The sequence below is a fragment of the Quercus suber genome, unplaced genomic scaffold (assembly GCF_002906115.3).
Source record: "Quercus suber isolate HL8 unplaced genomic scaffold, Cork oak 2.0 scaffold_416, whole genome shotgun sequence".
NCBI classification, from domain to species: domain Eukaryota; kingdom Viridiplantae; phylum Streptophyta; class Magnoliopsida; order Fagales; family Fagaceae; genus Quercus; species Quercus suber.
This window is the reverse complement of record NW_027069867.1, coordinates 256,095-279,522: the sequence shown is the minus strand read 5'-3', so window position 1 is coordinate 279,522 and position 23,428 is coordinate 256,095. Positions and strand designations below refer to the sequence as shown.

At 35.2% G+C, this 23,428-nt stretch overlaps 3 protein-coding genes across 3 annotated transcripts; 1 reads left to right on the top strand and 2 right to left on the bottom strand.

Moving 5' to 3' along the window:
- Positions 1 to 2,030: 2,030 nt before the first annotated feature.
- On the bottom strand, positions 2,031 to 10,161 carry LOC112035734 (nuclear matrix constituent protein 1-like). The gene is given in 8 exon segments (XM_065761516.1): positions 2,031 to 2,608; positions 2,720 to 2,930; positions 4,171 to 6,236; positions 7,020 to 7,106; positions 7,247 to 7,517; positions 7,691 to 7,944; positions 8,639 to 8,848; positions 9,551 to 10,161. Coding segments are annotated over 8 exon segments (3,603 nt in total). The 5' UTR covers positions 9,827 to 10,161; the 3' UTR covers positions 2,031 to 2,380.
- Positions 10,162 to 13,620: 3,459 nt separating this feature from the next.
- LOC112015075 (protein decapping 5) lies at positions 13,621 to 18,925 on the top strand. The gene is made up of 8 exons (XM_065761500.1): positions 13,621 to 13,983; positions 14,589 to 14,689; positions 15,275 to 15,346; positions 15,771 to 16,703; positions 17,481 to 17,546; positions 18,014 to 18,214; positions 18,319 to 18,429; positions 18,545 to 18,925. The coding sequence occupies exons 1-8, from the start codon at positions 13,806 to 13,808 to the stop codon at positions 18,683 to 18,685; spliced, it is 1,803 nt and encodes a 600-aa protein (XP_065617572.1). The 5' UTR covers positions 13,621 to 13,805; the 3' UTR covers positions 18,686 to 18,925.
- A 703-nt stretch (positions 18,926 to 19,628) lies between these two features.
- Positions 19,629 to 22,275, bottom strand: LOC136062457 (clavaminate synthase-like protein At3g21360). The gene is made up of 3 exons (XM_065761511.1): positions 21,880 to 22,275; positions 20,965 to 21,218; positions 19,629 to 20,191 (listed from the first exon to the last, which is right to left on the bottom strand). The coding sequence occupies exons 1-3, from the start codon at positions 22,243 to 22,245 to the stop codon at positions 19,846 to 19,848; spliced, it is 966 nt and encodes a 321-aa protein (XP_065617583.1). The 5' UTR covers positions 22,246 to 22,275; the 3' UTR covers positions 19,629 to 19,845.
- Positions 22,276 to 23,428: the final 1,153 nt, after the last annotated feature.

Genomic DNA, 23,428 nt, shown 5'->3' with positions numbered 1-23,428 from the left:
TTTACACGCAATATAAAAATATATAAGGAGTTTGAAGGATTTCTCTCCAAACTAGTTTAGAGAAAAACTTTTGTTTCCTCATATAAGTATATATGTGTGTGAATCTTTCTCTTAGAGACTTGATTCTCTTGTCCTTACCCTTTTCACATCACAAGAACTTATATATGTGAAATGATCATTATATCAAAAATGTGTGGTGGTCAAAAGTCAAAATCATTGATTTTTACACACGCATGACGAGACTATACTATATTTCCATCCTAAATTTAATACGGGCTTTATAAACTTTAAATTTAAGCAATCATTTCCGTAAATTATTTGATCAATCTCCTCAAATTTACGTTATACTTAACCTCAAAAGTTAAATGTTTATCACATTATCATGTAATTAGTTTTCTTTTATTTATTTTTTTCAAAGATTATGTAAATGGCATACGAAAATTATGGTTAAATGTTATTTGAAAGTTATCACAACTGATCACATAGCTTAGAGAGTTAATTACTCAAATTTAAAGTCTGAGGAAATGTGTCAAAGCTACAAATTGGACAATACAGTTTATCAAAAAAGAAAAATCTCGATTGTTCCATAAATAAATAAGCTTATAAAGGAGAATAATACATTAAAAGTTTTAGGCCTTTGTCACATAATAATGCAAATGCTTCTACCAAATTTACGCAGTGACACCCACAGAGACAATAATCTTCATCTTGGAACAATTAAGATGGAGGGAAAACACTGCATAAATGTAGTAAAAGCTTCTGAAAGTGTTCTGTTGCACCAAATTCTGTCACAAAAAGGTTCCAAACCCAAACAAAATAAAGAGTACGCACCTTGTGTCTAGTGCATTAGTGCACTTGATACATTGGGATACAGACACATGTTCAAAATTAAACATGTGTTTGCATCCTAACGTGTTCAATGCAACTGGTGCACTAGACACAAGCTCTTCCCAAATAAATAAATAGAAGGGCTACACAACTTGCTCCAAGTGCATCACATCACGTATATGTAAACATCTTTGTCTATTGATCCAACTAACCTAAATAGCCCACTTGGTTTCAACTATTTCAAAAACAACTAAATTTGAGCAAAAATATCATATTTTAAATTAGATTTATCAAATAAATATTAGAAAAAATAATATAAAAAATTCCTTATATTCAAATAATTAATGCATCACTTAAAATAATTAACATAACAAGTATGTATTTATCCTATTAGCAATCCTTTTAATTACATAAAGTAAATACCACAATGTTGGTTTATATATATTACATGTCACTATTAGACGTTGGAAAATCTAAATGGTTGAGATTAAATTTAGTGAATTCACAAATATTTAATTTTTTGTTATGACTTTTGTTTCAATTGTTTTCAAAGCAAATAAACTTGAGAAAAAGTACCATATTCTAAATCAATTATTATTACTCAAAATAAAAATGGTTTTTTTTAATCTAAAATTTATAAAAAAATAATCATATAAATTCATTTAATATAAATAATTAATGCATAGAAAAAGTACCATATTCTAAATCAATTATTATTACTCAAAATAAAAATGGTTTTTTTTTATCTAAAATTTATAAAAAATAATCATATAAATTCATTTAATATAAATAATTAATGCACAACTCTAAATATTTAATCCTATAAAAATATAGAACTATAAATATTTTATATATGCATTTATTTTATTGACTAATTCAATAAATTAAATAAATAAAATATCTTAAAGAATACACTGAATGACAGAACTTCTTACTCTCCTTTTATATATTTTCTTCAAATAAAGAGAGATTTTACCCCAATAAAATTATACGTCATTGCTTGTAGTTATGCATATATGCCATAAAGTACATACATAATTTTCTTCAAATACAGAGATATTTTGCCCCAATAGAATTATACATCAGTGCATGTAGTGGTGCATATATGCCATAACGCACATACATGATCATTTCGAAACAAAGGCAAAAAAATAATAATAATAAAACCCTCAGACCACTGATTTCAGCAAGGTGTAAAAAGATTAGAAGACAGGGAAATCGGACCAGCAATTTAGGATAAAAAATGTGGAAGCTGCACCATCGATCAGGATACAAAGAAAATCAACTTGGGCATGCTGAAACTATCAGCACATCATGCACCCCCCAGTGTCTGACAGCTAGAATAGAACCCTTTATGCTATCCTGCAATCTTTTCTATTCCCCAAAATTACACAAGACCAAAAGGAGAAAAGGGAAAACCACAAAATGCTTTAAAATCTAACTAAAGCTAGAATCCCTAAAGTTTACATGAATTCCACAGTGTTGATACACAGAAGAGAGAGAGAGAGAGAGAGGAGTTCCTAAGAGTGAACTGAAGACACTATTGCAGTCATCATGTTGTGAAGAAAGTCCATAACTTCCTTCCTATTGAAGCTTCACCAGGATGCTCTGACTCATCATCATCGCCATCAGAGTTATCCTCAGCTTCATGGATTGTGCTCACATTCTCATCTTCATTGCCATATTCAGGGGTACCATTTACTTCCTCACTCAAATGGGCATTTTCAACCAATTTTGCCACATCGCCATCGTCATTATCAATGTCTGACGGTGTTTTAAACTGCATTATTACAACAAAAGAAGAAAGGAAATTATTACAACTATAGTTCAGGAAATAAAGCCAACGAATATCTCAGAAAACACGTGCACACCAAAAAGGGGAGAGTTTTACCCGAACAACTCTATTCTCGGAGATCTCCACACTTTTAACTGTTGTAACTTGTACCAATCCTGTAATTTGGCCATTCTTACCAGCAACCCATGATGGTGCAGAAACACCTTCAGGTGTTGGTGCTACTTCCACTGCATCACCATCAGCAGCTTCTTTCCCCTTTGACTTTGTCAGGTCAGCTGAGGTGTGTGCTGCTGTGACTATCCCTGCACTGATTGATGTTTAGGCAATATTTTAGAACAACTGTGTTTTCTCCATTGGCACAACATTAATGGTTCATTTGAATTGAGGGGAAGAGAGGAGAAGTAGAGTCGAGTAAAGTAAATTTGGCCCAAAATTAGCCTATTTTCAGTCAACTTTACTCTACTCTCCTCCACTTCCCCTCTCAATCCAAACAGGCCCAAAGTGAATACGACATATATTACACACATGATCAGGTTTCAGCAGATGACTAATTTAAGCTTGGATTGTAAAGGTAAGTGTGACTAAAAATGGTTCCGTATAAAGAAATATTCTGCTTATTCTTTTATTCACTGACATTATAGTAACTATTTTGTTTGGCAAAACCTTCCTTGTCTTCTTTGTACTATATTACCCTTTCAAGTGTTATTATACAAAAAATAAATAACAAAAAAATGCCCATGATCGTGTCCAAGGAATAACCCCAAAAGTGATAGATCAGCAGTTTTAATTTCAATAGTTCTAAAAGATAAAAACACTGATACACACCAATCCCATCCCAGAAACATTTAACCGTTAGAAAACAGAATTTGCTATTTAAGTTGCTAAACTACAAATGCAAGGCAGCCGTATTGATTGAGAAGTTCTTACATCAGTGGCAAGCAATCATCACTGACATTGAGAATTTTGTTTTTCCTTTTAAGCCACAAATCACACAAAACAATTCAATCACTCGAAAATTGGCAATTTCCAGATAAAAATTTAATTAAAGATAATGTAAAGGGCACAGCCCTAATACATGTGGAAAATACAAAAGATATGGAAAGAAACACAGATCCTATCCAACCAAGACATAATGCAACCAAAAATGGCAATATATTTTCCAGAGATGTACTCAACCCATTCAACTTAAATATTAAACCTCCAATCACCAAACAGACATGGTCAGTTATCCCTAAAACTGTAAACCAGTGTCAGTTTGCTGATGTATCAGAGGTGGCTCGCCAGACTGAGTACAAAATAAAAACCTCAAAACATTAAAAATATATATATATATATATATATATAAAGCAAACAAACTTCTGAAAGCGGTTTGCTGACATATCTTTATTCCATTCTTTCAAATAAATACAGTTAAACATATCCTCAACCTTACTTTTCCCAAAGCCAAAAAGTCAAAACAATAACTGCACACAAAATTGTGTCTAGAACTTCATGGTTATCAGCATTGCGCCACGTGATTCACCGACACAAAAAATTAAGAAACTTACGTCTTATGTCGTCTGAGATTGTATCGCTTCTCTCCTGGAGTTTGCATCACTGAAGTAGCTGTTTGACGCCTCTTCCTGCGTCCACCAGCTGTGACACTTTCAGAATGCTCTTCACTATTGCCATCATCCTGCTCACTCTCTGTTATCCTTGAGGTTTGTGCATGTTGCCTCTTCCTTGCATTGTTACCAGCAGATTTCTCAGCACGACTGGAATCACCCTTGCTTTCTTCATTGATATGGTCAATAGCTTCAGTCTGGGAATTAGCATTCAATTCTGATCTTTCAAGAAAAACCTTTGCATCTTGAACAACATCCTTGACAGAGCGCGTTCTATACACTCCTGACTTGCGTTGCCTTGCAGGCTTGCGCCGACCACTCTTCAGTTCTGATTGCAGGGAATCTTCCGGAACTTCCTGTACCTTACTGTCCATGTAGCTATGATCATCAACTGATGGGGCACATGCATTATCCACCTCTCTAATGATGCTTTCAGATTGGAGCTGCCGCTGGACATCATAGGTGTCATTAGTCATGCCAAAAGACCGTGGCTCATCCTCAGAAATACCATGCCCACTAGCTCCTTTGTTGACCAGCATGGCTGACGATGGTGATGATTCTGTCAAAATGGGAGCAGAAACATTCTCAATCTTTTTACCTGGAGATAAGTTAAAAATCTTTGAGGTGCATTTGCGGAGCCATGTCATGTGGCCCCCAGAGTCTGAATATCCCAAATCAGAAGCAGCTGCATTGCCTTGAGGGCTATTCAAAAATTCATCAGCCAGCCTCGGTACAGGAATAACCTCCCTATGTTTTATTTCATTTTCAGGTAGTTGGAGATCCGAGAAAACGAACTCCCTTGTGATTTCCCCACAACTTTCGCAACCCTTGAACTTCTCAACAAATGCAAGGAAACGATTTCTTTCTTCAATAAACTGTTCCCGCTGCTTCTTGAGTTTACTGTTAAGACTGTTGAGTTCAACAATATCTTTATTCATTTCAAGTTGGTTCACTTCCAACTGCTTCTGGTTCAATTTAAATTCCTCCTTTTCCTTCTGTAATCTAAGCCTTTCGGACTTCACTTCTTGCCATTGCCTCTCAGCAACTTCATTCAAGTGCTTAATATTATTATGCTCTCTTTCTTTCTCCTCCCCAAATGCTCTTTCCCTGTCCTGTAAACACCTCTCCATTTCTTCACGTCTCTTCTGCAGATCAGTCTCAAGATCCCTTCTTTGCAATTCAAATTCTTGGAGCATTTGACTTTGCTCATTCTGTGCTTTCTCAGATAGAGCTAATTGCTCATGCTTCATTAAGGATGCAAATGATTCCTTCTCCTGTTGAAGAGCTCCCAACTCCCTCTTTATATGGTCCTGCATTGCATGTTTCTCTTTTTTCAGCCTTTCTTCTTCAGAGTGTTGCAATTTTTCCAATTTCTCTTTCTCTTCAACAATTTGTTTTAGCTCCCTACTAGTTTCTGTTCTTTTCTCATCCAACACTTCCCACTCTTTCTCAAACTTCTCCCTTTCTTGTTTCAAATCCTCACCTTCCTTCAAAAGCATCTCCTTCTGAAGTCTGTAATTTTCTATCTCCTGTTTCAATTGTGACTGCAAACGGAGGTGCTCCGACCTCTCTTTCTTAGTTATCCTCAGTTTCTCACTCTCTTCTTGAATTTGCAGCTTCTGCTGAGCATTTTCATCCCTTGCCTTCTCAATTTCATCTCTGAGATTTTGCAGACTCTCTTGATCAGCAAGTATTTGTTGCTTTTCTGCCTCCAACCTTTTCTCATTAGCTTTCACATCCTTTTCTATCTCTTTACAACTTTTCATCTTGGTTTCAATGTCCTTCTCTTTCTCACGCAGTCTCTCTTCCCTTTTATCCAACACTTGACCTTGTTTGATCAACTTCTCTTTCTCATGGTTGATTTTAGCCTCCCTCTGCTCCACCTCATCTAACTTGCTACTGTATTCCTCATTAAGGGATTTCCTTTTTTCTTCTAGTTCCAGCTCAAACTCCTGCATTTTAGTATCCAAGATAGCCCTTTGCTTGTCAAGAAGCATCTGAATCTCCACCTAAAACAAAACCCATAAACATGAAATGTCATACAGCTGAATTAATCATACAAATATAATCCACTCAAGTCCTTCACAACATAAATGATCCCATACACATACACAGCAGGACCCTTCTTGATCAATAAGAACACAAGCAGAGCACACAAAGTTCTATACAAAACAAATATAGCTATCTACTCTTCCATATCGCCAATTGAAGCATACTATCAAATCACATCCAGATATGTCATCCTTATAAATGACATTATTAGGTTTTTTTTTTTAATTTTTTTTTATTCAGTATTAGGTCATTTATAATCATCTGTATAACAATTCAGGTGTCAGACATCAAACCTGCCATATCTAATAATATATAATATTGTAAGGCTCACACGATAAGAGTTCTCAATGATCTTATGGCTCTATCCCATTCAAACATCCCAAGCACTGATCCATATGCACATAATATGGCATCTCTACACCATAATATGGTCCAAACTTCAAAGGTATTTAAGCTCAAAGGGACTCATCTGTCATCCCCCAAACAATCAGCTAGATTTTTGAGAGAGAGAGAGAGAGAGAGAGAGAGAGAGAGAGGCTAGTGCAAAAGTATTCATATTTACTAGACTTCAGAAGTACCAAAACTACTTAAACTACATATTATTCTGCAGAGGATAATACATTCCAAAAGATTTCCCGCCATATATATAAATAAATATAACACCAAGTATAGGTCAATTTTCTTTTTTACTACGCAGGACAGAAAAAAAAAAGGGGGGGGGGGGAGGGGGTTATTGGAACTCACTCTTTCTCTAGAGTCAAGTTTTCTTCCAACACAAGTAATTCCTTCTCCTTCATCTCAAGGGAGCCTCTGAGAGAGTCAGCTTTCTGCATAAAATCAACAAAACAGAGGGCATGTATGAAACCACTGAAGATTTTTTTTTTTTTTTTTATGGGTAAAATAAAGAAGTAATAAAACACTGAGGAATTTAAATTATTAAAACAGTTCAAATGAACAAAAGACTCACTTTTTCCTTTAAAACTACGTCCGCCATTCTTTCGTTGATATCATCTTCCTTCTTTTTCAACGTTGTGTTCGATAAGTCAATCTTCTTTTGGGCCTCTTCCAGGCTCCTCTCTTTCCGCTTAATAGTTGCTTCTATTTCATTTGCCTTCTCCTCTCTCTCATTAAGGATTTTCCTATTGTTACATAGCCTTTCCTCTCCTTCCTGCAGTTTCCTCTCCCACTCTCGTAAGTCTTCTCTTTGTTTATAAAAAATTGCCTTATGTGCCTCTTGCCTAAGTGCAATAAGAACACATATAAGTTGAATGCAAAATACTAATTGAAGTGAGTCATAGGCTCCAAGAAAATGGGTGTTTGTGCTTCTCTGTGTGTGTGTGTGTGTGTGTGTGTATGATGCATATATATAGTCATTAACATAGACATTTAAAATGATGTGCATAGAGCATACTCAGCAACTAAGGATAGGCGCTCCCTCTGGAGAATACTTTCACGAGCCTCCACCTCTTGCAATCTCATTTCCAATTCTGAACTCTTTCTGTTTACCTCAGCAAGCTTGGCTTCAGCAGCATGCAACTTTTCTTCTACCTCCAAAGATTTCTCTCCAATTCCAACAACCAAAGCATCTGCATTAGCTAACTTTGTCTCAGATGTAAGTTTGAGTTGGTGACGCTCTCCTTGAAGTTCACGTAGAGTTTTTTCAAGCTGCATTGAAGAAAACATGACCCAGGTATCGATAACCAAAAGTCCAAAATAGTACACACAACACTCCATATCCAAACAAATAACCCAAAACAACTGGAGTTTTAAAAATAACAAAAATTGCTTTTTTAAACTAAAATCAGCATTCAATAGTAGCTAAATCCAAATATTAACTTATTAAAAAGATGATACAGAATCAGGCTTGCAGTAACCAAAAAAGAATTGAACTAGCATAAGCCCTGTGTAAACAAATTTAGTATGCCATGAGCATCAAAGAATGTAAAAGATCTCTGTTTTAGAGACTTATGAAGATGGCATGTATAAATTTTAAGGATCCAACAATAAAATATATATATATATATATATAACATAATAATAATAAAAACCCATAAAATTCACGGCACAATTCTTCTAAACATTTGCAAACAACAATTAAAAATTTGCATAGCCAATCTTCTAAAATGATGAAGATGATATTTCAATAAAAACAGCAAACCTATCAAAAAAAATACAAAGACATATCAATATACATGTGAATCACATATCAATGCACACATTATGCATAGAGCCTTGGTATTCAAGCACACTTGTGCATGTCAAGATCATAAATAGGAAGGTACATAATCATAAAAGACCAGGGTGGTGGGACAACTTTAAGACTTAAGGAAAGATAGAAAGTAGTAGCAATGTAGCATACATCAATCACACACTTCTTCTCAGTCCTCAATGCTCTTCTCAAATTCTCCTCTCTCTTTTCAACTTCAGAAAATGCAATTAAATGTGCTGACTGTTCACGTTTGAGGATCTCCTGAGTTTCCGCTAGCGCTTGTGTCAGTTCTTCGTACTTAGAAGTCCACTCTTTCTTCTCAATCAAGAGAAGCCCCATGTTATACTGGTAGTCATAAAGCTGCCCAAAAAAACAAAGATACCATGAAACAATTCCCTAAACACAAGTCTTCATCAAAGAATGCCAAATTCTTCCTCATGCTATTCAAAAGAAACACAAGATCAAACAACATAAAAAAATAAAGATTGCGGTGATGAAATTCGGCAATGAGGCACACAACAAATTTCAAAATCTTTTTTACAACTATTGGCGTGCAAATTGTGATCAGACATAACTTCACTTTCACACAGGTCCCTAGCAACATTGCTTTCATTAACACCAATCACAACATGTCCCTCAAAAGGCTGTGAAAAAATTGCAAAAATTATTGTGTCCTTATTGGATGAAATCTAGAACATAACTTTCACTTTCAAAATCAAAGAAATAGTTGGAAAGAAAACCCAAAATGCATAACCAATCCAATAATACAATAAGAATTCAAAGTCACAGAACCTCACATACATACACCCTATATTTCCCAATAATATACACACAAACAACCATCCATATAAAAAAAAATTTGTAATGAAATTAAACCAAATACAAATTCGAACAATACCCATTACTGAGAACTTAACCCAATTGGAAATCCATTAAATATTAAACCAAACATGACCTATTAATCATAGTTCTTTAACAAAATTGAAACCCATTACAATACTAAAACCTTAAGCTCTTAAATATTCAATGAGATTCAAATAAAAATTAAACCAAAGATTAAACCTCGTTTTCAAGCTTCGAGAGCTTGAGAAGAAGAGCCTCGCGGTCCTTTCTCTGCATGACCGCCTCGTCCAACAGCCCCGCCTCTCTGAACCTCTTCCAATCCTCCATATCTCCGCCGCCAATCTCCGCCGCCGCCGCCTCACCGCTCAGCGAATCCAACGGCGGCGGAATATCAGCAAACGCCACCGCTTTACCCTTCCCCGTCGCCGCCGCCGAAGCACTCCTCGGCGCAATTGCCGTCACCGCCGGCCACGCCTTCCTCTGCGGCGTGAACATCGCCGAATCCTCCCGGCAACCAAAAGAAAAATCCGAAACCCTAGATTGATACTATAGCTTTTGCAAGAATGAATGAAAGAAAGAAAGAATTACAGATCGCTCTCTGAACCGGCCGAGATTTCGGAATGTATCGGAAAATAAACTGAAATTAAAAGGTTTTGAAATTTTGATTTTGAATTCAAACCTTTTTTTTTTTTTTTTTTAATTTCTAGGTTTTAATTTTTGATTTATTGTATTTGGGTTTTTGTTTGTGCGATCGAGTGCAATGTGAAGAGTGAGAGAGGTGCGAAGAAGGGTCGGGTTCTTTGTTTTTTGTTTTTGTTGTGAATAATGTGATTGCGGCCCAGCTTGTACTCTCATTTTACTAAAACGGCGTCGGTTGTGCCACGTGTGCGTTATGTCCGGAATGGGCTGGGTTTGCAAGTTAATAAAACAAAGCCCATATCTCATGAAGAAAATCACAAAAGCCCCTCAAGCCCAATTTGAAACCATCCATAGTAGGTCTTAATTTTATTTGCCCTATGATCTTCATCTTCAATCTTTTTAGGTTTCTAAAATACAAATTACTCAAAAAGTAGAAGAAAATAAGAGATAGAAGGAAGAAAATGCAATACCAATGTTTTAAAAACTGGACCAGACTGGAAAAAGGCTTAAAACAATTAAAAAATAGGGAAAAACTTGTCAAAATCAGGAAAAATCGATCAAAAACGGGGAACCAGAGGCAAGTTCAATTTTGCCCCTAGTCTAGTTTTTAAAACTGTGGGCAACACTACAAGTGGAAGGATTAAAAAATGAAAACAAAAACCACAAACTTTTGTCATTCAAGAGCTATCTTTAAAATGCAAAACCTAAAATTCAGTTGTTTAAGAAGTGAAAAGATTTTCTGTCGTAAACATTCACTAAGTCAGGTAGTGTATATGGTCTTAATTGTGCTCAAAAGTGAAGAACTTCTAGTGTAAAGAGAACAATGATATGTATGTGAATTATATTTGATTCTAAGACATAATAGTTTTGGTTTATGCACCAAATCACCATCTCCTTTTTTGGAATCTTGAGATGACTTTGCTAAAAGAATGTTTAAATATAAAAACACATTCTTTTATGCATAATATTACATGTTAAAGACTGAACATGAGTTGTCAATTTACTTCTCATATTCTCTTCTTATTTTTTGAAACATCCAAAACAAATGGGGGAAATTATTTTTTATTTCCCCCTTTACCTTTTTTCTTTTCCCTCCAAACTTCCAAACTTATTGGCTAAGTTCCTTATTTAAATTCAATCATGTGATTGCATTAGCTCCTTCTCAAACAAAACAAAAAACAAAAAAAAAGGAAAAAAAAAAAGTGTGATTGCATTAGCTAATAAGTTATATAGTTAAATTTAAAAGAAATGCTACATCCATAATATTTTTCACAAATATTTTTATTACAAATCATAGATAGTTAGTTGTTTGCCCTACCAATAATAACCTATAACAACATATCGTTTTGAATTTATTGTGAAAATGCTATGGATATAGAATTTCTCTAAATTTAATTATTAAATATCACCCAAAAAAAATGTAGTAACATTTTTTTTATATGATATTGGTAAATTGGAATTAACTCTTAAGTTAAATTGGAAGCCAAATTTAATAGAAGAGTTAAATTGGATTTTTGGGGGGGGGGGGGGAATATAATTACCACCCTAAACTATGCACTAATTCTTATGCACCCTAAACTATGACTGCATACTTTGCACTCTAAACTATCACACTTATTATACTTTGGACCTCGGTGTTATTTTTGCTGTCATATTTAACAGAATTTTGCTGCATGTGACAAGCACATGCCTCTTGCTTAGGTGGAACAAAGTTACTTAAACACCATTCTTCATAATCAATTAAAACAAAACCCAAATCAGATCTCCCTCTGCTATTATGAACAGCCTAGAAATTATTATCCCTGAACTATTATAAACAATAGAGGAAGGGGTTGCAGGGGAGGTGGGTGGTCTTACAACAGCCATGGTTCGGCGTTTTAAGGTGGCCATGCCCTAGCTAATGTTGGGGTTCGTTCATAACATATTCAACCATTAGATGTTCATATGTTGTTTGTTACTAGCTTTCCTAGGTGGGTGGTGAAAATGTTTTTTCCCGAAACATATCTTTAATTTGGTTGTTATTGATGAATTCACCAATCCGAACAACCTTTTTGTAGTTCGGTTAATGCAGGATTTTCTTCAGAACCTTATGAGAAAATTAGTTTTTTTTTTCAACTTCTTTTTATTAAAAATTGCCATGCCTAGACTTATTTAAGTCTTGGCTTTTATTTTTTGGGTCCGATTGCTTGGCAGTTGACCATACCTGATGATAAGCACTTGAGATCTTAAACTAGTAGCACTTCAACCTTAACCTTTGATGTTGAGAATATATGGTGTGATGAATATGCAGTTTGTTGCGTTTTCTAATTTGATGCAATTGAACCTTTTTATTAGATTTTAGAATATCAGAAGATTTAGATATCTATTTTTGGGGATTTAGGCTTTATAAGAAACTGAATCTAGGGAAGAGGATGACACGCACACGAGACAGAGGGAGATGTGAAAATTTGGATTTTGTTTTAATTGATTTTGAAGAATGATGAGGAACTTGGCAGCCAATATGTGCTCCTTGCTTCGTAGATTTTTGGATCTTGATAGACTAAGCTTAACATCTTCTGCATCTGTCAGTGATAATTTTTTCCAATCGTAAAGTATCTCTTCCATGGAGGCTTAAACAATAATGAAAAGGTGAGAATATAGAGAGTAGACCACACGTAAATGAAAACGGAGGTCAAGGAGCCCTACTACTATGGAGGATTCAGCAGAGGGGAGGGTTTATCATTCCGGGGAAGATAATGAAGATTCTACGCTCTAGTGTCTCAGAGAGAAACTAGGGCGAGAAAAAAAAAAAGTTCTTACTTTTTTAGGCTCGAATTTACTGAAAAAAAAAGGTGGTATTAGTTATTCCTTAATAAGTGCAATAATTTTTATACTTAATATATTTTCAAATAAACAAACTTTCCATATACATCTAACAATTATAAAAAAGAAAAATCATAAAAAAATAGCACATATCTCTCTTAAATTTAAAAATAACAATTTTTAAGGAGATATAATTGTATGAGTAAAATATTTCCTAAAATAAATATTAAGTTTCATTCTAATGTTATAAGTTACAACCAAACTAATGAATATGTTTAGTTATTACATTACAACACACTTTATTACTAGTAATAAAGATTACAATTCCTGTCGTAATCTTCATTCAGTGTACCAAACGTACCCTAAGTAAAAAACATGTGCTTGTCACATGTAGTAAGATGCTATTAAATATAATAGCAAAAATAACATTAGGGTGCAAAGTGTGATAAGTATGACAGTTTAGGAATGTAAAGTGTACAGTCGGATAGTTTATGGTGCAATGTGTAATTTAGTGCATAATTTAGGATAGTAAAAAAATTTTTTTTTTTTTGGCAAAAAAAGTTAATTGGACTTAACTCCTAAGTTTCGTCATTGCCTAAACATCTAGGTTTACACTACAGGACGGGACCAATCCAGCGTTTGGAAACGTCACAACACTTTTTTTTTTTTTTACTTTTTATCCTTTTCCGTAAGTTCGAAAGTCCAAAAATCCCCCACAAATTTCGATTGCTACAAAAAGACCAACAAGTCCGAAATCCGCCACGCTGGCAACCCCCATTGGCCAGTCCATCAAAATCACACAGTTATTAGTATTAGCATTATAGATCGCTCCCTTCCTTCCCTTTTAATTTCACAAAATCCGGAACCGATAAAATTACAGAGAGAGACAGATAGATAGAAACGCACACAGCAAAGCAAAACACAGCACCCCGCCCCCAAAACCAAAACCAAAAACCAAAAAAAGTTCAAAACCTAAACCCTACTCTCTCTTCGAGTCTTTGAATTTGTATGATTGGGGGGGATTTTGAAAACCATGGCATCTGAAAGTGCATCGAAACCGAACTCAGCCACAGCCACAGCCTCAGCCTCAGGCTCAGGAGCCGATTCGTACATAGGGAGCTTGATTAGCTTGACTTCAAAGAGTGAGATCAGATATGAAGGCGTTCTCTACAACATCAACACTGATGAGTCCAGTATCGGACTCCGAAACGGTACCGTTCTTGTTTTTTTTTTCTCTCTAGGTCTAGCATTAGTGTCACATTCAAATACTTCGTGCGTATATATTTTTAAATTCAAATTTCAATGTATCGATTTGGTTGTTGAATTTGTTTCTTGGTTATGTTTGAATTAAGTTAATCTAAACTAGTCGTCCTATACTTTGTTTAATTGAGTGTTCTTGGATTCTTTGACTGTGTTGAAGGAATTTTCCATCAAATTGGTTTGGAGTAAAAAATTTGTTTGCTTAAGAAGTGAAAGGAGAATTAGATAAGATTATTGTGAAGTTGAGAGTGTGGGTAGGAATTCGGAGACAAAGGCGTTTTGCAATCATCGGAAGATTTAATTTTTCGGTTTAGTTTAAAATGTGACCGATGTAAGGTTGTCTAAGTAAAAAAATTATTCCAAATTTTTATGAGTTTTAGGTTCGTGATGAGATAATCTTTGTATCGCTGTCAAGGTCTCTTAGGATCTTGGAAATTCAAGCACTTTTTCATTAGTAAATAGTTCTATTGTCATGTGCCATTATAATTTATATATTTAAGATATGTTCGGGTGGATTGTTAATGCTGGTTTGTCTTTTTTTTTCTTCATGTGGCAGTACGATCATTTGGAACGGAAGGGAGAAAAAAGGATGGCCCGCAAGTTCCTCCAGGCGACAAGATTTACGAATATATACTCTTCCGTGGGAGCGATATCAAGGTATCTTAGGCGTAAATGCCCTTTAGCTGCTCTCAATGTTTGTCTATGATGTTTATTCAACTCGTAAGGCTCAATAATTTCAATAGTCAATCATGCTTTTGGAAGAGATTCAGTACACATCGTTTCTAGTGGTTCTTGTGTCAAATCTGCCCTTGAATGTTTCATTTGTTGAGTTCTTTAAAATATGCAGTTTTTATATATGCTTTGGTGTTTACTCTTACTGACCCCTTAAAAAGAGTAGTTAGTTTGCCTTTGGGGTGTGCATGGTGAGAATTTAAATTTCAAGTTAGATAAATCTCTAAATAGATCACAGCAGAGTCAAGAATTACCAGATTTACAAAAGATGAGATGACAAACAATGAGAGGCCTAAGCTGTAATGTTTTTATGTTATAATTTATGGGTTTTAGCCTTTGGTTGGAATGACTGTGTTGCATGATACATGCTGAGATTTTACATTTCTTTTTTTTTTTTTTTTAACTGAACAGATATTATCTCAATACTCAGCTTTGTACTTGGTATATTATCATGGTTAATATTTATGAAAGTAGAAAGACCCTGAACATCCTATAAGTTTCTTTTTGCAGGATTTACAGGTTAAATCTTCTCCACCTGTTCAGCCTCCACCGCCTATAACCAATGATCCAGCTATTATACAAGTAATTGGAATGAAGGCCATTTGATCACTTTATTAATTAAATCAGGCTACGCCATTCTAATTCCTTCTAATTTTTATGCAGTCTCATTATCCTCGCCCAGTTTCTACAGCTACAAGCTTGCCTTCTGCTGTTAGTTTTTTACATTTCTTTTTTTTTTTTTTTAACTGAACAGATATTATCTCAATACTCAGCTTTGTACTTGGTATATTATCATGGTTAATATTTATGAAAGTAGAAAGACCCTGAACATCCTATAAGTTTCTTTTTGCAGGATTTACAGGTTAAATCTTCTCCACCTGTTCAGCCTCCACCGCCTATAACCAATGATCCAGCTATTATACAAGTAATTGGAATGAAGGCCATTTGATCACTTTATTAATTAAATCAGGCTACGCCATTCTAATTCCTTCTAATTTTTATGCAGTCTCATTATCCTCGCCCAGTTTCTACAGCTACAAGCTTGCCTTCTGCTGTTAGTGGGACTTTGACAGATCTTAATTCTCATACCGCACAGTTGGGACTCCATGGTGGCGTGCCTTTGTATCAACCGAATCTAGGTTCTTGGGCAGCTACACCACCTCCTCCTAGTGCAAATGGTGGTGGCCTTGCAATGCCAATGTATTGGCAAGGATACTATGGCCCCCCAAATGGGCTCCCTCATTTGCATCAGCAATCTTTGCTTCGTCCACCACCAGGGCTTTCAATCCCTTCTTCGATGCAGCAGCCAATGCAATATCCAAATTTTAACACCTCTCTACTCACTGGGGCTTCGAACTTACCCGAAGTTCCATCTTTGTTTCCTCCTGCTAGCTCTAGTTCCCTGAATTTAAGCACCAGTTCTTTAACTCCGTTAACTTTGCCATCCACTCTGCCTCCTGTGCCTTCTTCTACATTAGCTTCTGAAACATTAGGAAACTCAGTGCCTAACAAGGCACCAACTATTATTGGCCTTCCATCAGTCACGCTTAGTTCTAATTTGCCATCTCTGACTCCTTTAGCTACATCTAGTCCGGATATAAGTGCTATTGTACCACCAATAATCTCCAACAAGCCTAGTGCAATTTCTGGTCCAACCTTGTCATATCAGACCTTGTCTCAATCTACCTCATCTATTGTTGGGACATCCAATTCTGTTCGTACAGAAACACCAGCTCCCTCATTGATAACTCCAGGTCAGTTGTTGCAGTCTGTACCTACTGCAGTTTCTTCGTCTCAAACTTCACAAACAGCACATAAGGATGTAGAGGTGGTTCAAGTATCTTCTTCGTCATCATCATCAGAACCAACAGTGCCAGTTTCAGCTGAAGCTCAGCCACCAATACTGCCATTACCTGTACCTTCACGAGTTGTTCATAAGGTGATTGTGTTACATATATCCATGTGTATCCCTTACCCTTGGGCTTGTTCCAAATATCCATAGGCTTGGTAGCTTAGTTTATATTGCCTGGGCTTGGTTTGATTTTGAATTGATTATTTTAAGATAACAGGGGACAGGTTCCACCCTCCCCCTTGAACCTTAGTTGCCAGCTAACAAGCTTAATTTTTTTCATGAGGTTGTTCATAATGTTTGAGAGATTAATGCACTAGTAAGAAAGAGTGAGTTGATTCAAGTTAAGGAATGAAACAAGGCAAAGGAAGATCAAAAATCACATTAGTAGAAGTATTTAAAAAGGACATGTCAGTTAAGAAAGTAACAGAGACAATGACTTCGGATAGAATAAAATGGAAAAAAAAAAAGAAAAAGAAAGAATACATGTGGCCAACCCTAACTAATTTGTCTGCTGTGGGTTTGAAGCAAGCTGCTAAAGCTTTGTAAATTGTTGCTGTTTTTTCTTGGTTGCTTTATGTTTTATGGTTCATGGGAAACTTACTGTTGGTTGTGCGAAGACTCACAATTTGCTATATATGCTAAGCCCATTTAGTTGTTTTTTCCTAATGTGAATTTAATTGAACTTAGTCCTTTCTATATTGCACAATGATGACATATATTTTTTGTTAAGTCACAACAGTCATAAGAAATTTGAACCTATGGTGTTCTGAAATCTGAGTTTGTGTTGATTTCTTGCTTATTATATATTCTATATATCCTTGTATTGATGAGGTTGCTGACATGTACGTCTCTCTTTCTTCCCAGCCCAATGGAACTCCTTTCCAACATCGTCATGGTTACAGGGGACGTGATAGAGGAAGAGGAATGGGGGTAATTTGTTGTTTACGTTTACATTTTAAAATTAAGTTGGGTGTCTGTATGTTGATCAAGCTTACAACCTGGAAATTCGCATTAAGAGTTATAATATTGAATTAGTTGAGTGGACAGTTCTACTTCTTATGGTTCTAGAATTTGGTCCAAATAACAATCTTTTATTGCTCAAATTTGGGAGTGGTGACTTGTTGAATATAATGCTGGAGATGATGTGTTTAGAGAGTAAAGATTTTGAAATTGGCTTTGGACACTGAATGACATTTCAAAATAAATATTTAAAGCTTAAGATATTTTTTGATGTGAGACTTATGTGTTTTGTGTATTGAAATTTTAATCCATCACATAAGATCAATGTACTGTCCCCCCAATCATCTCAATTTACACAATATCACAGTAATTTGTATTGAGTAGTTGCTTTCATTGAATGGGGAGTTTGACATGAAAGCTGAACATTTGCTGTGCAGAGTTCACGTCCAGTAACAAAATTCACTGAAGATTTTGATTTCATTGCCATGAATGAGAAATTTAAGAAGGATGAAGTGTGGGGTCATCTTGGTAAGAGTAGTAAATCTCATTCAAAGGACAAAGAAGGGGATGAAAATTTTAGTGATGAAGATGATACTCAGGATGAAGATGATGGTCAATCATCCAAGTTACAAGAAAAGGTAAGATTTACTGTCTTGTTTCACACTGGTTAAATTGAGTTCTGTTAAGAATAACTTGTTTTGTGCCTCTTACTTGATTATAATTTATTTCTTTATGTTTGCAGCCTGTCTATAATAAGGATGATTTCTTTGATTCTCTCTCCTCCAATGCTCTTGACCATGAATCACATAATGGAAGGACTAGATTCTCTGAGCAAATGAAGATAGACACAGAGGTAATGTGTGCTTTGATGTGTCTCTCCAAGTTTTGAGGATTATGTGCAATATGTTCAACTTGCCCAAAATTTCATAAAAAAATGTTTAATATGTTTGCTTGATTGTATGCACCAGACGTTTGGTGATTTCGCAAGGTATCGGGGTGGTCGAGGAGGTCGGGGGCGTGGTGGTCGTTCTCGTGGTGGTTACTATGGAAGGGGTTATGGCTACGGCGGGAGGGGCCGGGGGCGGACCATTCCTAGTCGGGCCATATAGATGGCACTTAAGACGTTTGAAATGTTATAGTTGGTAAATATAAAGCCTTTATGCTCGCAGCAGCAAACTGGTTTAGGGCTGTGCTTGTTATGGTTGTTCGTTTTAGTTTTGATTGTCCCGAAAATAAAGAGTAGGATGTACATTTTGATTTTAATTGTCTTAATCTGTTTCCTGCATTCAGCAGTCCTTTAATGGAGGTAACGAATATTTTCGCTTTCAATTGGAGAAATACTTTTGCCACCTAAGGTCCGCCTCATCCAGCATTAGAAGTTCAACGTTTTTACAATTGGTTTTTATTTGTCCGCACACTTTGTCACAATTTAATGATGTGTAATTACTTTCTCATAAATTTATCATTTTTTCTTCATAATTCGTACATGTTAGGATTTTTGCAAGAGTTGTGTACATAGGATTTCTCTTTTATAATTGGCAGTTTTTATTTTTATTTTTTATTTTATTTTAATGTGATTGCTTCAGAATAGTGCTCTCCCTTCCACAACAAACCCACCCCCCCTCCCCCCTTTTCTCCTCGAGTGATAGGTCCCTTGTACAATGCTAAGAGGCTTTATGAGTATGGTTTATTAGTATACACCATTTCATTCCAATTTCTGATGGCTCATAATTGATCACACGATTTATTCATCATTGAAGGCCTCGGTAGATGATGGTACAATGTCAACAAATTGCATTTTCAGGGTTACTTCTTGGGTGGGGGGCGCTGAGATTTGAGGTCTTTCAAGGAGTTCAGAAAGATGATGAGCTTTTAGTTATTCTTAGAATAAGCAAAATAGGATCAACTACCGGTTTAAATAAGATTGAAAATTTATGCTTTCTTGTGGTGGAAGATAAGATAAGACCAGACCAAAGAATTCCGAAGTATTATTTTCTTGGGCTGGGCACTTGTTTTTGAACAAACAACAAAAAATACCAAAAGCACAAAGAGGTGATAACTAGATATTTAATCCCTTTAAATCCTGCAGCACGAACTAGTGGCAGAACTCGGAATTTCTTATATGAAACAACAAATTGTGTCACACAAGTTATTCTAAACAGGCAGATGTGGACTAATGTGAGAGGATTTATCACACAACATATATATTTGCAGTGTGGAGAGGCCTCACAACGCACACAATTATTGACAGAGCCACAAGCGAAACAAACTACTTGGTTATGGCAACCAGGACTCTTCTAGGGGGAAGAGAAGGCCTTCTTGCATGAAGCAAAGCCATGTTATCAAAGAAGAGAACATCTCCCTTTTCCCACTTGAATTGGATGCTCTCTTCTTCTATGATTTCTTCACACCTTTTGACTACATGTTCCGGTAATTCTGTTCCGTCTGCCATCATGGCTAAGCTGTGTTCCTTTCCATGCATGCCAACTACGGTGTTAAACCACATCCTCCTTCCTTTTCTTCCATCAAACACCTTTGTTAGAGATCGTGAGCCCAATGTTGCCTGAACTGCACCATTTGGTAGCCACTCCAAGTCCATGCCAAGAGCATTGGCCCTATAATAAAATTTTAACATGTGAGACTTGTATTAAAGATGGTGCCGAATTCAGGAGAAGGATCCTCTGCATTTGCTTAATTTGAAATGGAGAGTGCATTTCATATTAAGAATTTGATAGTTAACAAAAGTCATCTAATTCAAAATCAGTTTTCATTCCTTATTTGGTGTAATAGAATTCTAAATGATGTGGCACCGTGCATAGTCTTACGTTCTTGAAAATGAAATTTGAAACATGAAATGAACCCTATTCAATTTGAGCCAAATAGAAAAGATCTTGATCCCCAAAACCATGCAGTCAAAACTTTCCTGCTAGATTACTTATATGTGTATGTAGTCCTTATAACTCGTTCTTAGAGTCATGCATAGGCTATTTTAACTGAAACTAGACTCAAGGAAAAAGCTAATGAACATGGGTTCTGAATATTGATTTATGCCAAGAGGCAAGAGATGTCATATTCTGCAAGAGCATGCATTCCACCTATGTTGAAAACTAGAGATAAGCCGCGTGTAACTAATCAATAGGTTTAAGGACAATTTTTTCATAAATGCTAACATGACCTATTGTAATTGGTGTATCATAAAAGTGGTGTTAGTGGTTTTGAAAAATGTTACTCCAATCAATAACATGTCATGTCAGTAGTTTTTAAAAATGTTGTCTCCCTTGTATTACTCATAAACCAATATATATGAATATATGAGCACACTAATGGACAACATCATTACAAAACCAGAAAGTGATAGCTTCTTTATGCATGAGATCATTGTCTGTACCTTCTCTCAGCTTCTGCACAATCCGATGTTCCAAAAGTATTTTCCCAGCCTCTACCTCTCATGGAGGATGTATCATTCTTGCTAGGAGCTGTGAATGTGTACTTTATCCCCTTCTCCTCTATTTTCTCCACAGCTTCTGGGAACTCCTCTAGCATCCTTTCTGTTACTCGGAAGCTGGGAACAAAGGGTGTCTCTCCACCTTCAGGGGGTGGTATCTCACAGAAAAATATTACTTTATTTGGACATTCCTTAATCTGGTTGGTTAGACATAATAAAGTTTAGCAAATGGCACATGCTATTATTTGTCCAACTCTTTCAAATTATCATCAAAATTATACATTTGCAATCTCCAATTAGATGTGTAAGAGACATAATTAAGATGAAATAAAATGTTACGTTCCTCTAATCAATTCAGTGCACAGTCTGCTTCATCCTCAAAATACATCATCAATGCTTGACTCGTTAAATTTATATATTGCACATCGGCTATGATTTAATATGAAATGCTAATTTCCTAGGAGTCAAAAGTAGTGATTGATGCAACAAAATAAAAGAAGTGGTTGGTGCTGAGGTATACTCTTGGACCCAGCTTATATTGACCAAAAATATAACAATAATTTCTAGTTAGTTTAACTAACAAAGTTTTTTGGTCATTGAATAAACGACTTTGGATTGAATCCTATCTACACAAAAAATAAATTTATTGGTATGTCAGCTTAATAATATAAAGCATTCATCATGGAGAGATGCCATAGGTTCAAACTATCATATTCAATCAAAGAAAAAAGTTGGGATTCGGCTAGGTAGAGAAGGTATATTCTATAGCTATTAAGAGGCAGAAATGAATCACTTTTAACCAAACTCCCTTTCTTAGACTATCATATATATACGTGTGTGTGTGTGTGTGAGACTTACCAAAACCATTTCATGGTGGTAGTAAATGAACTCAGAGAGGGGTCCCTCGTTGGCTGTCAAAACTCGTTTGTAAACATGTGTTCGAGGCGCAGGCCCCACATAATGAATTTCTTCCCAGCCAAAGATTTCTATGATTTCATTGAAATCCTCAGCTTTCTCAACGTTGTAACCTCTAAGGAGGACAGCACTGTTGTTAATGATCATTTGCTCGAACCAGTCCTTGTTTTCCTTGAGAGCAAAGAGAAGGGATTCCAAGTCACCCTTGTTGGGCTCTGGAGGTTGTAAAACTAGTGGCATGATTTCACCGTGCACTATTTTTTGGCCTTGACATTTTCCTTCCTTGAAGGCCTTGCTAGAGAATTCCATTCCTCTCTAAATGTTTGTCACTGTTTTAGGAGTTTCACTTCAAGTGGGATTATATTTCACACTCCTAGTATGCTTATATATATAGGTGAAGTAATGGTTATTATTGTAGTTGTCAAATCGTGAACTATATCGTAAATTGATTTTTAATTTTTTTGTATTGTATATCGTATCGAATCGTGTATCGTAAGATATACAAATATTTAATAAAATTATAAAATAATTATAGATATACATATATAAAATGTATATTAATTATAAATTCAAAATATATTGAACTAATGATCAATTTAATCATTACTTATGTAATAAAATTTAACAAAGCTAACTAAATAAATCAAATTAACTTATGTCTATAACATGCACATTCAAATTGATTAAATTCAGAAGTAATACATGATATATGAACCAAAATAATAATATCTTTTCATCATCTTGTCTAATCAACTCCATCTAAAGTCAATATTATCATCATCAGCATCTTGCAAAATAATTTTTTCATAGACATTTTCTTTATTATTATCAACATTTACTTTTTCTTTTTCGATTTTTTTATTCTAATAATTTATTCTTTATATTTTTTTCTTGACATTCTAGCTTTTTAGGCTCAAAATAATAATAACAAAATAAAAAATAATTATATTTTCATTTAATACATTATTAATAGCATAGAAAATAAATTTGCACATATGAAAGTGAGTGTTATGAGTATAGTCTAAATTTTGTAGGAGAAAGAGAAGGGAGGAAAAAAACTCATGGACTTGCTATTTCATTAGACTCAATTATGTTTTCCAATAATTTTGTATTAACAAAGTCTAACAACTTGTTTAAATAAAATAAAATCACAAATTTTAACCAAAAAACCCATTTTAAATCCACATGTCTATGTATCGTACAATACGTACGATTCACCGATACGATACGATTCATATGATACGCATCTATATATTGGACGATTCATAAGCACTTACGATACGCACTTACGATATGAAACCTTTTGTACATGATACGTTACATATCATACGATACATATCGTACAATACGTATCGCGTATCGTACGATATTGACAACTATGGTTATTATTGTTTAGGGAGTTGTTTACAAAGCTTGGAATCAACACAGGTTTGGTTTCTTCATCGGCCTGTTTAATGGAGATTCTTTATATATGTCTTTTTGTAAAGGGTTG

What these genes read in the sequence shown, in the direction of transcription:
- LOC112015075 (XM_065761500.1), top strand. Translation starts at nt 13,806, where the DNA reads ATGGCATCTGAAAGTGCATCGAAACCGAACTCAGCCACAGCCACAGCC. An exon ending in ATGATCCAGCTATTATACAA is followed by an intron (nt 15,347 to 15,770) that starts GTAATTGGAATG and finishes ATTTTTATGCAG; the next exon opens with TCTCATTATCCTCGCCCAGT. An exon ending in CTTCACGAGTTGTTCATAAG is followed by an intron (nt 16,704 to 17,480) that starts GTGATTGTGTTA and finishes CTTTCTTCCCAG; the next exon opens with CCCAATGGAACTCCTTTCCA.
- LOC136062457 (XM_065761511.1), bottom strand. Translation starts at nt 22,245, where the DNA reads ATGGAATTCTCTAGCAAGGCCTTCAAGGAAGGAAAATGTCAAGGCCAA. An exon ending in ACCACCATGAAATGGTTTTG is followed by an intron (nt 21,219 to 21,879) that starts GTAAGTCTCACA and finishes CTAACCAACCAG; the next exon opens with ATTAAGGAATGTCCAAATAA. An exon ending in TGTGCAGAAGCTGAGAGAAG is followed by an intron (nt 20,192 to 20,964) that starts GTACAGACAATG and finishes ATTTTATTATAG; the next exon opens with GGCCAATGCTCTTGGCATGG.